The 17,642-nt window shown below is 39.6% G+C and overlaps 1 protein-coding gene across 13 annotated transcripts in view; it reads left to right on the forward strand.

Moving 5' to 3' along the window:
• Positions 1-17,642, forward strand: part of LOC147026688 (voltage-dependent N-type calcium channel subunit alpha-1B-like) — a 592,527-nt gene that overhangs the window by 516,938 nt on the left and 57,947 nt on the right. For 4 of the 13 annotated variants that reach the window (XM_085882402.1, XM_085882406.1, XM_085882400.1 and 1 more), the window contains exons 39-42: positions 810-915; positions 4,245-4,352; positions 8,084-8,187; positions 15,312-15,448. In XM_085882402.1, coding sequence (XP_085738528.1) covers positions 810-915; positions 4,245-4,352; positions 8,084-8,187; positions 15,312-15,448 — 455 coding nt within the window. Of the gene's footprint in view, positions 1-809; positions 917-4,241; positions 4,353-8,083; positions 8,188-15,311; positions 15,449-17,642 lie in introns of those variants that run through there. The other 9 variants (XM_085882399.1, XM_085882398.1, XM_085882401.1 and 6 more) reach the window with 5 other exon arrangements.

Raw genomic sequence — 17,642 nt, forward strand, 5'->3', positions numbered from 1 at the left:
GCTTAGATTCATTTGGATAGTTTCTTCTTCAGTGAGTGCATTTTCATACATCATGGCAGTTGATCAATTGAATTTGTTCATTGTTGGCAGTCATTGTTCTCACTGTCTCAAATGGGAATTTCGCATTATTCATGGCATGCAAAATATGCAAACATCAAATTTTATAGAATTTACTTTCTTCCCTTGTACAACAGGGAATGAAGCAGGGCTTCTCACTCGTTCAGACACGACTTCATTAGAGTATTTTACAACGTTATGATCTTTAATGTGTTCCATAACTGTGTTGTAGTGCATGGTGTAACAGAATGCTGATTGTGTATATCATTTTATAGCCCTATTGTGAATCTCAACTGCAGTTAGTAGAAGTAATTAGTGATTTCTCATCGAATCAATTATCCCCAGGTGCAACGGGGATTTTTACATCAAAAAAAAAAGGAATTGTATTGCCTCGTTAACAAACACTGTAAATAATCTCTGTGATTCTGTTTCCCATTTGGCCAAGGCAGCGCAATAGCAGGGTTTTTTTTAAATCACACATCACATGAATGGAAATAACAGTCATTAGGCTAATTGTCATCACAAAGTCTCAAAAATTTAACAGCATTCCAGTAAAGCATATACTGTACATCTGTCTGTAACTCATGCCAGTGGTTGATTTATCGTGCTTTTATTGGAGCTGTGCATGACCGCTTAAACATATTGTTAGGCCAACATAAGGTTTATAATGTAACATTGGTATGAGACATCTTTATGTTCTTCAGAAATGGCAAACGAGAGCTGGTATAATACATTGTTCTACCCCCACACAGCGTCTGGTCCGCATGAACATGCCAATTGCAGAGGATAAATCTGTGCACTTCACTTCCACACTAACTGCGCTCATCCGGACTGCTCTCGACATCAAGATCGCATCTGGTACCAACCACACTTGTATAGTGTCACCAACAACTCGTGAAAAAAGACCATGCAATTGCTGTTTGTTCATCTATTATTCATTACGTGAATGAATATAAGCATTGCACTTAAATTGCATAAATAGTTGAACATGTTTCATGTACGATTTATTATGCATGCAAATAATGCATTATGTATTTAATTGAAACCCTGTTTAAATCTCAATTTGATATTTAATACAGCAGTTCACCATCATCTCATGTCATCTTCAACTTTTACCACCATTAACCATCCCCTTTTAGTTGCTTGTTCCTCTCCTTCCTTTTATTTCTGCTCTCATATTTTCCCATCTTTTCCTCCATTTATATACAGAATTTTTTTTTCCGTTGTTTGTCTGGGTATTTCTCCACACCCCAACATTAGCTTGCCATGTTATGTGATAGGTGAGTTAGAAATGCTATTGACTTTGATGCCAACTTGCAGTAATTTTCACCGAACACAGAGATGCTCTATTATTAGGTCTATCTATTTCATTTTAAATCTTGGACAGCATGTTATACGGTATGTATGACTTGATATCTCAGAAGATATGACGGTGCACGTGAATATTGAAAGGCCGTGGAAAACATAGCTGCATACAGCATGGCTGCATACAGCATGTATGCAGCTATGTTGTTTCAAGACCTTTTGCTAAGCTATTCCTGAAGCTTTCAAATGGCGATCAAAACTTGATATCGCATTTTTATATTGTTGCTGTCAACCTGCACCATACAAAAGAAGAAGTGGACTGTCTTCTTTAAATGCTTGGAGAGAAAAGCAGAACTGGGTCGAGCAGAAACAAGAAGATGGACGTGTGTCCAAAGCTTGGAAGAAAAAGGGTGCCGTTAAAATTGATCCTGTGAAAGGAAGGAAGCTGTCTTTGTTAAAATAAGTCCGACTGGCAATTAGCAGACGTGGAAATTTAAACAGACAGGCCCATCACCGATTATCCTCTTGTTGTTAGCCTTTGAGGATACTGACCAAACTCAATTGCTGATAAATAATTCGAGTTCCCTTCCAAGAAGCAGATGGTGGTGTAATGGTTACAACATTAGCTCTGAGTTTGGGAGGTCAGTGGTTCAAATCCTGGCTGAGTCACACCATAATACTTTAATTTGAAAGCATCTGACAATGCAAATCCTGTCTGCATCTGCTTTGTATTCAGGCTTCTTCTTGTTCTTCTTCTGTATGGTAAACATGAGAAAGCTTTTTAAAAATCTACAATTTTTGGTGACCTTGACCTGTTACCTTTTGATCTAAAAAACAAAACAATTGGCTTCTAGCTTTTGATTGGTGAACCAACACAGTGACCCAATAATCAATATGCTAATTCTTAAAATTTCAGGTCAATTGAATGAAAATTGATTTTATGTGATGCTGACCTTTGACCTTTTGACCAAATTATTAATTTTGTCTTCTCCATGTTATCATAATAAAGCTTTGTTGAAAATTTGATCACAAAAGCTCAAATGGTAAATTCGAATATCAGGTGAATTGGATGAAAATTAGTGATTTTAGATGGAGCTGACTGACCATTGACCTTTTGACCTTTTAACAAAATGATTAACTTGTCTTCTCCACATTGTCATAATAAAGCTTTGTTGAAAATTTAATGACAAAAGCTCGAATGGTAAAAAAAAAAATTATGGCCCGGATAGACACAGACAGAGACACAGTCAGACGCACACACGCAAACACACAGAAGTGATTGCAAAACCCCGTCTTCTGCTGCATGGGGGATGGGCTAAAATGGTACTTGCTGCTTCCTTGCTTGATACTTATCATTTATAATGCTTGACTCTCACCACCCAATATCACCCTTGCCAAGAAACTGCTTCAGAAGCACCCATTCTCTGTAACGTGTACGTACAGTAAATCAAATCAACTCCCTTGCAAGATGCTTCAACACAGGAAGAGGCCATTAGGCCCAGCAAGACTTCATGATGGATGCCTATCTATGGTTGTTTGTCTGTGTTTTATCCTCTTATAAATGCTGTCTTAAGCAAGGAAGTAGCAGGTACCATTTTTAAAGTCATTGGTATGACTCTCCCAGGGGTCATACATTCGTTCAGACACAACCAGAGTCTGGGAGAAAATTGAGAATATCCTCCCAGTCTCGGAGCAGACAAACTAACCATTATGCCGCCGAATGTGGTGGCACCAAAATGACCAGTTGGAATTACTTTATGTTTTCCAGTTTGTCTGTGCTTTAATACAACTGGAAAAAAGACTTTATAAGTAATATATTGTGAAATCTGATTTGTTTACAGCCAAAATTTTTTACTTTTTGTTTGAAGGAAATTTGATAAAAATGGAAACATTTTACTCGGTTGCTTTTGAAAATAATTTCTTCAAATCGTTTTCTTGACATGTTGATTTTTCAGTGACTGCAACTGTCAAAAAACAATTTCTGAACCATACCTATCAAAAATTTTTTTTAAAGAAGAATCAATTGCCACATGCTGTTGTTGGTTTTGATGTAACACAAAGTACTAGTACTGCACAGTATATGGAAATTGACATCTGAAAGGTCACAATGCAACTGACTGATTTTCTATTATATTTCTACACGTCATCATTGGATGATCACATGACCTCGTTTTTGCACTTTTGCTGGAATTCCATGATATTTTGTGAAAGGAATGAAATTCTCTCCATAAATGAATCCTAGAAAAATCGAAAACTGCCTTTTGCACAATAAATCAAATTTTTGTCCCCATCTGTAACACCTGTATTTTTCTATCTGCCCTTTGGCTCATTTCACAGACAATTTCTTGCTGACGAGATGACAGGAAACCATTATTATTAACACAGCCCATGAAGCATAATGACAGGCCATGCATAATAGAGCTGCGGCAGTTTTGGGGATCACATGCCATCCGTGCTTCGTGCATCTTGCTTGCAACGATGGCAATGAAACGGCTTTTGTAACCGGTGGATAAGTTTTTGGGTACGTAGAATTACGGTTGCTTTAGAGTTGCAGCTGATCAGGTTTGATATCATTGGTGACAGATTTATTTACATCAATGTCAGTTCTGTCCTGTAAATGTTCAGGATATATTCAATAACATGTCATTAATTTAACAATGGAGAGGAAACGGTTGGCATTCTGCTTCAATTTAAGCAGATTCATTTCAGATTGCAATGGATTTCTAGGCAAAAAACAAACAAATAAATAAGTGAATTAGATGAATAATTTATTTGATTACTCTCAATTTCTGATTTCATTTGATTTTCAAACAGACTTTCCTGCATAATGTCCAACATGGAGAGCACCTCAGTTAATTGCATCTTGCTATTTGCCCCAGCAGGAGGTGCAAATCAGCAGCAACTGGATGCAGAACTGCAAAAGGAGATCCTCACTGTTTGGCCACATCTGTCACAGAAAACTGTCGACCTGCTGGTACCACCCCACAAATGTAGGTTTTCTGGCACAATTTACTCCCCCCCCCCGCCCCCAACCCAATCTCTCCCGACCCAGGCATTTACACAGTTCCACGTCTTATCATCACCAATGAGTGTACACTATTTCCAAGCATGTGCTATATATGGACACTTGACCCCTCCTTCCATTGCTTAGATCCTTCCTTTTCTGTAACATATCAGCTACTTGCTGTATATGTATGTACCACAACTTTGGCAGAGACAAATTATATATTTTTTTAAAACTAGAATGACAATCTTTGACGTCACGACGTCACCATTATGCCTCCACTCACATTATTTCACCATTATACATACTTGTACCAAATTTGATTTAAGTCCCTGAACCCAGATTTAAAATATTAAAATAATTCTGTCTGCCAGACCATGCATCTGATCATGTTGAAATTTAAAACATATATTCCACATGTGGACTAGATCATAACTGTGATGTTTCACATCGATTGATGAAGCGGTTCAAGAGAAAGATTTTTTTTTGAAAAGAATTTCGTTCAAACCAATTTGGCTGCCATGCAATGTTACCTATTAATTATTTGTGAACACCCTAGTATCCCCAAGGCTTGGGGAGCATGTAAGTGAAGTTTCCCCTCGATCTGTCAAGCTGTTCTGGCAAAGAAAATTTTTAAAACGTTTACTCTTCAAAAAATCATCGCTGCCAAACCATGTGTCCCATGACATCATAGGTGGAGAACTTTTTGTTCCTCATGGATAGGCAATCATATCTGTAATGTTTCGCTTTGATCTGTTCAGCCATTACAGAGAAGATTTTTGAAGGTTTTATGTAAAAAACAATATGGCTGATGAACCACATGACCGATGACGTCATCAAATTTTTTTTACCAATAACAATTTAGCCCTAGTTGACCCTCAAAATTTTTCACACTGATCGGATAAAGCATTTGACATATGCAATTATGATGTCATAAAAAAGCCATGTATGACATCAAAAAAATCACAATTATTTCCCTTTGGTTGACCTTCACATGTGCCAAGTTTCAATTTTTTCCATCGAGTGGTTTTGGAGATACAAACGTCCAACCTTTTTTCTTTTTTCCAACATTGCTGCCACACCACGTGAGCTATGACATCATCGTTATCACAAAAACATTTCACATGAGTAGTCGCATCTCTGGTGAAAATTTCGTGAAATTTCTATGGTGAAAAACAAAACCATGCCGCTCCGCTTCCATACAAACCTGCTTCGATTGGACACCTGACTCATGATGTCCTCTTTATCAATACAAATTCAGAACGGGTGGTCGATCACGTCTTTGGAGTTTCACATTGATCGGATAAGGTGTTTTCTCCAACATGGCTGTGAGACCATGTGACAGATGATGTTGAAATTTTCAACAAATATTCCCCATGCCGAGTCGATCAAATTAAAGAAAATATATATGTATATATTTCTCTGAAACCGCTTAGCCTTTTGATGGGAGTCTTTGCAGTGATGATCCACTGCTGTTGCCGCAAATATTTTATTTAACAATGACCTCATCAGTCACATGATGTGGCAGCCACGTTGGTTTTAAGGAAATAATTCAACAATTATTTCTCTGAAACCATTTAACTTATCAAAACTATACTTTGCAGTTATGATCCACTGTGCTTGCTGCATAAATTTGACTTTAAAATTACATAATCAGTCACGTGAAGCGGCAGCCACATTGGTTTCAAGGACAATATTAAAAAAAATTCTTATCCGGAAACCGCGATGGCGATCAATGCAAACTTTGCAGTTGTGATCCACTGCCCTTGCTCAATGTAATGCATCATGTTTTATATTGATCTATTAAGTGGTTTTGGAGATAAGGGGTTTTTTTCATTTTTGGTTTTGCAACTAACATGGCAGCCAAACCATGTGACCTATGACATTGAAAATTGGACTCTGCCCAGGATTGGGTAGCGGATTACGTGTGTGAAGTTTTGTTTTGATTGGATAAGATTCCTTTTCTATCCAATATGGCTGCCACACCACGTGACCTATGATATCGTCATTTCCATGCTGTATGCAGCTATGTTGTTAGATCATGTTTGGTAAATTTCGCTTCGATTGGATAAGCGGTTCGAGAGAAAACATTATTTAATATTTTTCTTCAATCCAATGTGACTGCCGAACCACTTGACTTATCGATTATTATTTTTTACCCGAGTATCCCTAACTCATGGTGAATAGGTCTGTGAAGTTTCCCCTCAATCTGCTGACGATTCAAATTTCTCCAACAATTAGCATAATGGGTTTGAGTGCGATAAAAAATTATATACAAATAAAAATGTTTTTGGTATGTCGCACAATGTATTGTTATAACCCTTGAATGGGAAATGTACTCAAATACAACATGATTATTACATCTATGTGCTTGAACATATATCTATTTTATATGTTCGATCCGTTTTTTGTTTTTGGAGTAAAGGTTTTGGAGTAAATCGAGGATAGCTGCCAGATCATGTGACCTATAAAATCATAGTTATCAAACCTTATTCAGCCTGACGAATCGATCATTTGTGTGCAGTTTCACTTCGATCTGCGAAGCGGTTTTGGAGAAGAAGATTTTTTTCCTCATATTTTTTTCCTTGAAAAAATATGGCTGCCAAACCATGTGATGGATGATGCCATAATTTTTTCTATGTTCAAATCTTTCCCTCGATGAACCACAGAAATTTTCATACTGATAGGATGCAGCATTCTACGTGTTGCATTTTCACCGGGATACCACTTTACCGATGACATCATAGTCAAATCATTCTTATTCCACATGCAGAGTAGTTGCCAGGTGCCAAGTTTCAATTTTTTCCAATGTACTTTTTAGGAGATACAGAGGTCCAAATTTCTCCCGTTTTTCTAACATGGCTGCCGTCCCCACGTTATCTATGACATCATAATTATCATTTAAAAATTCTGCATGAGTATTCGCATCTATGGTGAAACTGTACTGTCAATCGGATAAGCATTTGCTGAGAAAACAGAGAAAATCGGCATGGATGTACAGAGGGACGGACAACCCGAAAACAATGCCACCGGCGACTTCGTCACCGGAGGCATAAAAAAGAAACACTTCCTTGACTTGCAGAAAGAGGCAAAAATATGGCCTGGCATTTACCCAGTATTTAACCTGGAGTGAAAAGCAGCATTTGTGTGCACAGCTGGATGATTGGAAATATTTGCTGTACTATTTTCAAAATGTGAAATAGCACATGATATGGGAACCTTTGGGGTTGACAGGATATCCTGGAGGTGTGCACACTCACGTCTGAATCTTGTCTCGGTTTGAATCCCAACCCAGCTAAAAACTGTTATCCAGGTGTTTCACAGGCAGGGTGATCAATTGATGTGTGTACTCTCCCTCGGATGGACGTTATGCTGGCAGATGGGACGCCAGTTTTAGTTGGTGGATGTTAAAGATCCCACTGTATCCTCCGGGAAGAGTTGGCGAGCTATCGCCGGCACTGTTGCCAAATTCTAAATTTCTGCCCTAACTTCTGCTGGGAGAGGCATGGCAAACCTCCCAGCATGACCCTTGACCAATAAACTGCTTTGACAGAACCAATGTTCTGTATCACAGGGTATGGTAGATTGGATCGGATGGTTCCTTCACCTTAATGTTGAGGGTTAAGGTTAACTGAACAAATTTATTGAATAACACAACAGTTCATGCTACGATGACGTAGGAACAGATTTTGATGTTTGGATCTTTTTCCTGTCTAGCAACTGATCTGACTGTGGGAAAGGTGTATGCCTCACTCATGATATTCGACTATTACAAGCTGAGCAAGGCCCGGCAGAAGCAAGATTCACCGCAAGGACAGCAGGTAGGCATTTCCCTGCTCAGTATTTCGACACAATGCCCTGGACTTTGGCCGATTTGTCGCATAACACCATTTATCTTATTGTGGAAAAATAAATAAATCATCCGATGTGACCAATCACATTTCACATTTTTAAACACAGGTGGAAGCATATATGTCAACGTGATAAACTAACAAATCGTTGAACCCCAAATGCATCAGACCAACATTTCAAGTCAATGAAGGTGGTGTACTGGTCTACAATTATCCAGCTGGATTGGCTTAGTATCTTGTACAAATGCAAGACATGATGTCATCCACAGAATATCTTCGGTAATGGAAAAGTAGATATACACTTTAACACTGCCCATGTAAACAGATAATGATTAGATGTTTTGAGATGAAATTGCTGTCATCCAATAGATTTACTTAACAGGAAGTGGTTTTGAGTGATTTGTCTGATTTTATACATTTGCCTTGGCCACAGCAGCCTCTGGTTATCACTCCAATTTAACATTTTGACATGTTTGACCATTGATTGCATCAAGACTGTTCCACAACCACCATCCTGTTTGATGCAATGCTCATCATCATGCTTACAATTTGTTGAAGCTATGTCACATAACATTTGTACTGCCACCTCTCAAGTGTATTCTGTAGTTGATTTGAAGGTAAATTTCATTCTTTTCACTTGAAATTCCTGAGCACTTCTGAGCCATCGATGATTGGACATTTAAGAGAATACAAATTCTCGTGGCATGACATAGAAATCCAAATATGTTTTGTGGATCAGCAATTGAGGATCATTCCTTATTTAAATAAGTAGCAAAAGTATCTGTCCCCAGTTACGGGAAAGTTTAAGTTAATCGATCAATTTAAATTATTTCATAGACTTTAATAAAGGATAATTCTGTTACACTCTTGGTTTCACTCAGAGCCAAAGCTCTGAATTACTTATACCACCCAATGCAAAATAGTGGCACAACATTGGGCAGCAGAGGTTGGATTTGTCTAAAAAGAGGGCAAAATATAGCTATTTTGAATTGTGTTACTCCATGAAGATCTATTTAAAATCTACTTTAATCCAGATGTTAATGTCGATTTTAAAGATTAGTGAAAGGGCTAATAACGTGATTGACTATATTGCATCAAGAAAAGTGAAATAAAAATGCAAAATATCCAATCAGCAACTTTTCAAACGCAGTGCGGGAAGCGGCCACTGCAAACGGGAGACAGACAACCACATGGACAGACAGCACAGTTCACAATATATAAGACTAGCAAGGGTGCCTGACATTGCCCAGTTTTACCAGGTCAATTTTTTTGGATGGGGTCTCAAACACTTCCCGATACCCACCAAGGAATGGGGTCAGGCATCATTTACTATTCCCTTTCACGTAGCTACAAAAGCATAGGCACGTTAGAGCGAATTTAAAATGGACCGTCACGGTTGCCTGTCCGACTCACAATCCCGTGATATTTGCGAAAACCCCATGGAATTACAACTGTCAAGTGACCATAGGACTTGAAACCAAGAGATCACAAAATCAATTTCACACATGGAGAAATGTACTGCACTGTACATGGTGGATACAAAGTCCCATCCCCCCCCCCCAATCATCATCTACCCTGATACGTTTCATATTCAAATATATGTTCCTGTTAATGTTAATAAAATTTGGTTCTTATAACAATAAAAGTCTTGTTTATTCATAGTTTACATTTATACCTCTTATGTGTTCATTGTATTCATTTATCAGGTTCTGTGGAGGGGGTATAAAAGGGACTTTGTAAACACCCATTAGATTATTGGCTCAGAGGCATTGTAAAGGTGTTACCTTAGATGTGGAATTTGATGTTATTCATCAAATAGATGCTCATGAATGTGCCATTGATGTTTCTAGGTTAAGTTTGACCCCGATCTAAAATATGGTGCCATTCAGGAAGGAAAAGATGCACCGCCAAATTTGACCGCTTCCAGAAGGTTTATTTGCATTTAAATGTCTGGTAATTGTTTTGTATTTATTTATATGTATGTGTACAAGAATATAACTGTCATTAATAAAAAAAATTAGGCTTTAGCACTATCCAGTGATTAAAATAATAATAAAGATAAATTTTTTTAAATCCCCAAAAATCGAACTTTTTTTGTCAAATCTTTCAAATTTTGTTTTGCCTAAAATGCTCAAGACCAACATTTCAAATTGTTGAAATGTTGAAAATCACTCACTGATGAGTGACAAGTGACTCACTGACAACAACTTTCAAGTTGTTGAAATGTTGAAAAACACTCACTGACGAAACTCTGAAAGTTTGATGAAGATCAGTTCAGCCATCTCTGAGAAAAAAAGGTGACACAGACAGACACACAGACACAGACATACGGCTCTCTTATAGCACAATATAAATAATCATTTAAACGTATACTGTGAGTTTTTTTAAAGTGTGATGTCAAATTATTTGTTTATAATATTGTTCAGTTGTTATATTATTGATTGACATGATGGCCTTTGTCTTGTCTGCGATCGATTTCAGACCAACTGTAAACTTTTTATTTGGTGCTTCACAGGCCAGACATTTTTTCATAAAGTGCACTGTCCCTCATTTGGATGTTAAGCTGGGTGTTCCTGCTGATAGTATTAGGTGGTTGACATTGAAGATTTCAGGGTGGCGTGTTATCACTGTCATCCTGAACAAACTCCAAAACCTGCCATCCTCTGTTGAACATCATGTCTGGCGAGCCGGTTCACACAAGATGGGTTAAAACCTATTCCAACTGATCGGACAAGAAGATTGGAATAATTGGGGCTGTTAAAGAAACAATAGCAGCAATAGTACATTGTTTATATATTATACAGGTTAAATTTCACACCCTTTTAATGATAAATAACCCTGTTAAAAAAAGAAGACATAATTAGTGGCCAAAATTAACAATAGAAAAGGTTTGGAATCTTAGTGATCATGTAATTTACAGGGTTCACACGGTCCTTGAAACTCCTTGAAATTCCTTGAATAATGAAAGCATTTTCCTGCACTGGAAAGTCCTGAAAACTTGTCCAAGGCCTTGAAACTCCTGCGAAATTGCACAAATATAAATAATATAATCTGCCAGGCCCTGGTCGGAATTGTTAATTCTGCCATAAGAGAACACAAGAGACTGTTATCAATTTAACCTACTCCAGGGATTTACCATGAAAGCCAGCACAGAAGCCAGCTAATCCGAATCCCCTGTCAATGGATTAATCACATGGTGTTAATTTAGTTGCTAAATTATTCCCGAGTTAATCCCTTCTAATGTTCTTCTATTCTCTGACTCTAATTATGTGTTAATGGCCTTTATCCATTCAAACCAAAAATACTTGACCCCTGGGTAAAGCCGACCATGGTGGAGTCCCCAGAGACTTCACTATGGTCGGCTTTACACAAATACAGTAATTATAAATCAGTGGGGCTGCTGTGGTGCAGGTGGTAAATGAGACATGCAGCCCAGCCAGCGCGTACAGTAAAGGTAGTCCTCTGCTTCCTCACTCATACAAACAATAAAATTTATAACTACGTTTCGGTCTTTCATACGTTGATCCATTCATATGGATCATATAATTAATTACCCATTCACACCATAATTCATAGCTCGTTCACATGGGCTTTGCTTCAGCACTTTTCCGACATTTCTCACACCATTCTGTCCACGGGGTTCTTTAACGGCACAACAGACACCGGTGGGTGCTCGCCCTTCTTCACCATAAACCCCTCTAACTAGCTCATTGTCCCTCTTTATCCCCTACACTACTCTACACTTGTTCCATTTACTCGAATATATTAATTTTTGATTTTAAAAGTACATTTACTTCTGATTTTATGTGAAAAATAGGGTTAAATTTGTGTTCGGGAACAAATTTGCATGTATTTAAAGGGGATTTATTGTTCCTGCTTACGAACACATTTTCAAGAACACACCGTGTTCGGAAACTCGGGAATGCCTGTAGTGTACTGCACTCCACATCAACACTGCATTCTCTGGAAGCAATCTATGGAATCATGAAATCCACAAAGCCTGTAACAAGTGTGTATGACCACTCTCAGCAGAGCCAGAAAATAACATCTGACCAACCTCAAGATTGAACTTTCAAACTTGCCTCCCTCCTCTAATATCTGGCGGCACCTCATTAAGTCTGTCTCTGGAGTATGCTCCACTCCATCCTATCCCTCACTTCAAATGGCACCACAGCAGATTCCGCTCGAAAATTGCATTTTTCAATTTCAAAAACAAAACCATGTCACATCTCATCTCTGCCAACAGAAAACAAATTCATAATATTGATTTTGGGTGAATAAGTGTGTGTATTAGTAAAATTAATGCTGGGTTGTTCAGAGTAAACAAAATGTTTCTGGAATACAGTTGGAAAAAAATGCAAGTATTGACTGTCAATATACTGTGTTACTGTGCTGTAGCATATCTAATTTATTGCTCAGCCACCATCAGTGAAGCGACGGTTTAAATGTTAGTGTCAGTGAAATTAGCCAGCATCTGAGAGAGATCACATCTGAAGCACTTGTGAGCCTTCATACATTTACTATGCCTGGTGTTGGCTTAATGGTGAGGGAGGTGTTCATGTGATCCTAGCATCCTGAGTTCAAATCCCACTCAGCTGTTAATTAATTCCAGGTGGGGTTGACTCTGCCTGTCATCCTTCTGTGGTCGGCAAAATGAGTGCCAGCTTGGTGGTATCCTGTGTCGGAGTGGTGACCCATCCAGGATTGTGCCCAATAGCCAAGCAGCACCAACGCTCTGCACAGAGTATGGTCCCAATGGATGGATGGTGGATGGATACATTTACTGAATGTCAGCACTTTGAAAGTATAAAGGGAAAACGAAAGCAATAATGATTATGGTGAATTCACAAACCGACATTTCAGCATTCTCTGAGCTTGGAGTGTCATGGACTGTAAACTGAAGAATTGTTGCAGAACTGGAAAATTTCATACGTAATCTACATAGGTGCTAAGACTGTGTTGACACTAACCAGGTTCAGTACAAATGCTTTAGGGCTAGTAAGTTCATTGATACCTTACTGCCTCAAAATCTGGACAGTTTCAAGCCTTATGATTTGTGAGCCAACTACCAGGCCAAGATTTACAGGTACTGTATGCAGTGGCACATTTCAAAACCATCTCCAAAAACACATGATAGACATGTGACTCAGAGTGACTTGTAGGCAACTGACTCAGAGCTGACCATCAATTGGAGTACAATGCCCATTGTTCCTGAGGTTGTTGAACAATATGTTCATTTTAGCAGCAACAAAAAAATCTGTGCATTACAGTAACAGTGATTCTTGCCATAAAGCAGCTCCACTGACGTGTGCAAATCTTGGTGACACTGAACTTTGCTGTGATAACAGCAACAGTTGCTGCAATCGTGATGATGATTCATTATATCTTGTACTTGCTGTACCATGATGTTGAAAAGATGAACTATAGTCTTTTTATTGTTTAACCTTCTTGCTGGAGATGATTATATTCATTACTCTTATTGAACTCCAAATGGTCGGTGTTTATGAAGATTGTGAGCTGTACTAAACAATATTATATTGACAGGTTGTAATATTGTAAACCTTGTAACACTGGACAGTGCATGTCAATACTGTTTTAATAAACCCTGTTTTCAGTGTATAATGCAACATCTGTGCAGATGCTGAATCACAGTGACCGGGGCTGATGACCAGACAACTTTTTGTTCAGTTTTCTCCATAGCTAACAAATATTTTCAAGATTGCATTGTTTTTTCTTTCCAACGATGGCAAGGACTACTTTGTCATATTTTCATTTCCACTTCTTACCCTGAAGCATTTTGGTATTTATAAGGCTTTTTTATATGCTATGGAACATAGTCTAGAAAGGTATCACCAGGTATAGCCATCTTCCCTGAACCATATAGCTTGAGTCGAATAGATTTTTTTTTTCTCATTCACAATGATCTTTTCGTGAAAGGCTGGGTGAGGCCAAGGGAGGACATTTCATTCCCCTTGTTATCTCTCCCAAGCACACCAGCTGATAAAACAGGCAGTGGCTTTGTTGACCCCTGAGGTTATTTCTGTCTAGGGGGCCATGATGGAGGCAAATGGCTGTATTCTGAGCTTCAAGTTCTGCAATGGCTAGCATGAAGGACATCGACTGAAGTCACTTATTGGCACATATAAAATCAATGTATCACCCCCCTCTGCAATGCCTGTAACACCCCTGATTGCGAATAACAATAGCCTCACCATTGACATTGTTTCGCTCGGTGTATTGATTCCATGTATATATTTGATGCCATGACAATGCTTTGAATTCCTTTGACTTCTGATTCCTTTTGGTGCCTTTAGGTTCTTTTTCATGATTAGATGGACATTTTCCAGCCTATTCTTCCCAGATATCCATGTCCTCCTAATTGTTCTAATTCTCTTTCAACCATGCGTTACTTCCTCCCACATGTACCCAAGGCTAACTCCACACTTCCACTTATAAAAATTAATGAAACCTACTTACTCAGTCAATGTCTTTTCATATCTTCGTCTTCATCTTTAACAGCCACAATTATTCCCACGTTCTTGTGGGGTTGATCAGGGGAAGTTTGGTGCAAGTATTTTTATGAAACGGCTGATAAGGTCTGATGTTCGACTACAATTCCGGCAGGAATTTTGAAATTTGGCCGTGGTGCCGGTGATAGCTCGCCAACTCATCACGAAGGACACTGTGGAATCTTTAACATCCACCAGCTAATGCCAGTAGACGGGACACCCGTTTTACGTCCATCCGAGGGGCGGCACACACATTGATTAATCATCCTGCCTGTGAAACATCTGGATGACAGTTTAGAGCCACGTTTGGATTCTAGCCCAGGCTGGACAGCTTTGAGGCGAGTGTGTACCTGTAGGCCATCCCGCCAGCCCAAATAATGTTAACAATACAGAATTTATATGCGTTGTTTGTTGTGAAATTTAGTGGGAAAATGATCCAATTGTATAATGTTTGCTGAAGATTTGCTTCAGTTGATTCAAGATTGTGGTGTTTCTTTTTATGTTTTCATCATGTGAAAAATGGGAAATGGGAATTTATCAGAGTTCTCTGCTCCCTCCCGCCCTCTCCCCCATGCACCCCCACAGACACGGGTGCCTTCTTTGTTCCAGCGAATTATTGCAGGCTCAGTGTCTTCACCTCCAGACACAACCACACCTGGTACTGTGCCTTCTGTGCGCTTCCAGGACGTTGAGGACTCATGCCAGGCCAACGCTGTAGTACAGTAAGCTGACTATAAACTGTTTGTCATCTTCTCATACAAATTTCACACATATTCGGGATTCTATGCCAGAACCATAGAGGACATTGACCAGCTGACTGATGTATCGAAATTCTTCTGGTTTTTTTTTTCTCATTGCCTGGATTCCTTAACTTATATACAAGCAAATACAACCCGTCACTTTGCTGACAAAAAATATTGATTGGGAGGTGGGGGGGTTGGGGGGGGGAGAGAGAAAGAGGGTGGGAGGAAGAGAGAAGGGAGGGAGAGAAAGAGGGGGGTGGGAGAGAGAGGAGGGGGAGCAAGGAGGGTGAAGGGAAGGCAGCATGAGGGGAGGGAAGGGAAGACAGCATGCCATGGCGAAACATGGCGAAATACCAGAACATGCCCAACAGGGGCAAAAAAGAATTCCCTCCAAAAAACGCGTATTTCTCGGAAGTAGGAATTCGATTCTGGTTCATGATTCGACTCCTTTTGATTCCATGGTTGGAATCAAGTACTTTGCGATGTATTCACCCACCACTGCTGAGCACTCAAGTAAGCACTCCAACAAAATGGTTGATAAGGAACGGCAAGTTTGGCAAGCGATTAGCGACCAGTTATACAAAACACCACCTGGAGACACCCGGACTGTCAATCAATGTGCAAATTGGACAAATGAACACTTTTTAGCTGTGAGAACTGCTGCTAAGATCAATTCCACAGTTTAACTTTTGAAATTTGGCTCAGGTTAAGATATTATTGATCTTATTTATTGAATGTGCGGAAATTAAATAAAGACACAAACACTGGCGTCTACAGGCGTTTATAAGCAATGTATCCAGCCATTTGTAGTCCAAGGCAATCCGTTTTTGAGCTGAGCAGCCAAAATGGCCGATTAAGACCCCGATCTGAGCGAGCTGAATGCAGATTGACCAAAGGCTGCCTGTTTCTGGTTTTACCATTAATAATCCTCAAAACGGGTGTTTAAACTTACTCGAACACCAAGTCTTCATTCATGAATTCCTTTGGAGTTCCCTTAGTATGCATGCAAAGTTTCAGGCTACTAGGTTTCATGGTTTTGGAGTTATGTAGGTTACACACACACACACACACACACACACACACACACACACACACACACACACACACACACACACACACACACACACACACACACACACACACAGACACACACACACCCACACACACACACACACACACACACACACACACACACACACACACACACACATACACACACACACTGAGATTTCTTGTTATAGATAGGCATGACTGATCTCTGAAAATACATTAGACTCAGTATGACAAATTTATCCATCTTCCCAGACTCGTCAATAAAGTGAAAAGTCTCTTGTACCATGTTGTTGTTCTCTTCATATTCCCTTGATAAGGGGGGTGAGGTCTGATGGCACCAAGCTTCTGCCGTGCCTTAAGCGCGGTACTCCTCCACCTTCCCCTGTCCTCAGCCAACTCCCTCCATTTTCCAACCACCCTACCTTATGGATGTCCCTCCACACACAATCCTCCCATTTCAACTGTGATCTACCTCTTTTCCTCCTTCCTTGCTCCCTTAATCTATATGCTCTCTTTGCCATTCTCTCTTCCCTCATCCACACCAAGTGTCCAGCCCATCTCAGCTGGCATTTTACCAATCTCCTCATAAAGCTCATCTGCACACCAATCTCCTCCTTCAGTTCATCCATCCTCCTATCTAGCTTCTTCACTCCCACAATCCTCCTGACATAATTGTTCTCGCAAACCTGCAGCCTCTGTTGTAATCTCACTGTCGGTGTCACCGGCCGTAAAGGAAGGCTGACGTTACACATGACATCAGAACCTTCCCTTTCATGTTTCTTGATATCTTTCTGTCTGCCGTTACTCCCTCCACCCTCCTCCACACATTCATGCCCACCTGAATTCTCCTCTGCACCTCTGCCTCAAACTTACCATCCCCAGTTGCTGTTCCTCCCAGAGACTCAAACCTATTTCCCTGCCTGGTCTCCTTCCCCTCTAACCTGATATTATTTTCTTTTTCTGCTGCCTGACACACATCACCTCAGTCTCCTCCATACTCATCTTAATCCCATGCCTCCCAAATGCCTCCTTCCATTCCCCCAGTACCTCCTGCATCTCTCGCCCACGCTCCTCCACAGCAGCCAGAACGTCTGCATACAACATTCTCCCCACACTACCC

This window comes from Eptatretus burgeri, chromosome 5 (genome assembly GCF_056783735.1).
Source record: "Eptatretus burgeri isolate ZD-2024b chromosome 5, Ebu_testis_v1, whole genome shotgun sequence".
Lineage (NCBI taxonomy): Eukaryota > Metazoa > Chordata > Myxini > Myxiniformes > Myxinidae > Eptatretus > Eptatretus burgeri.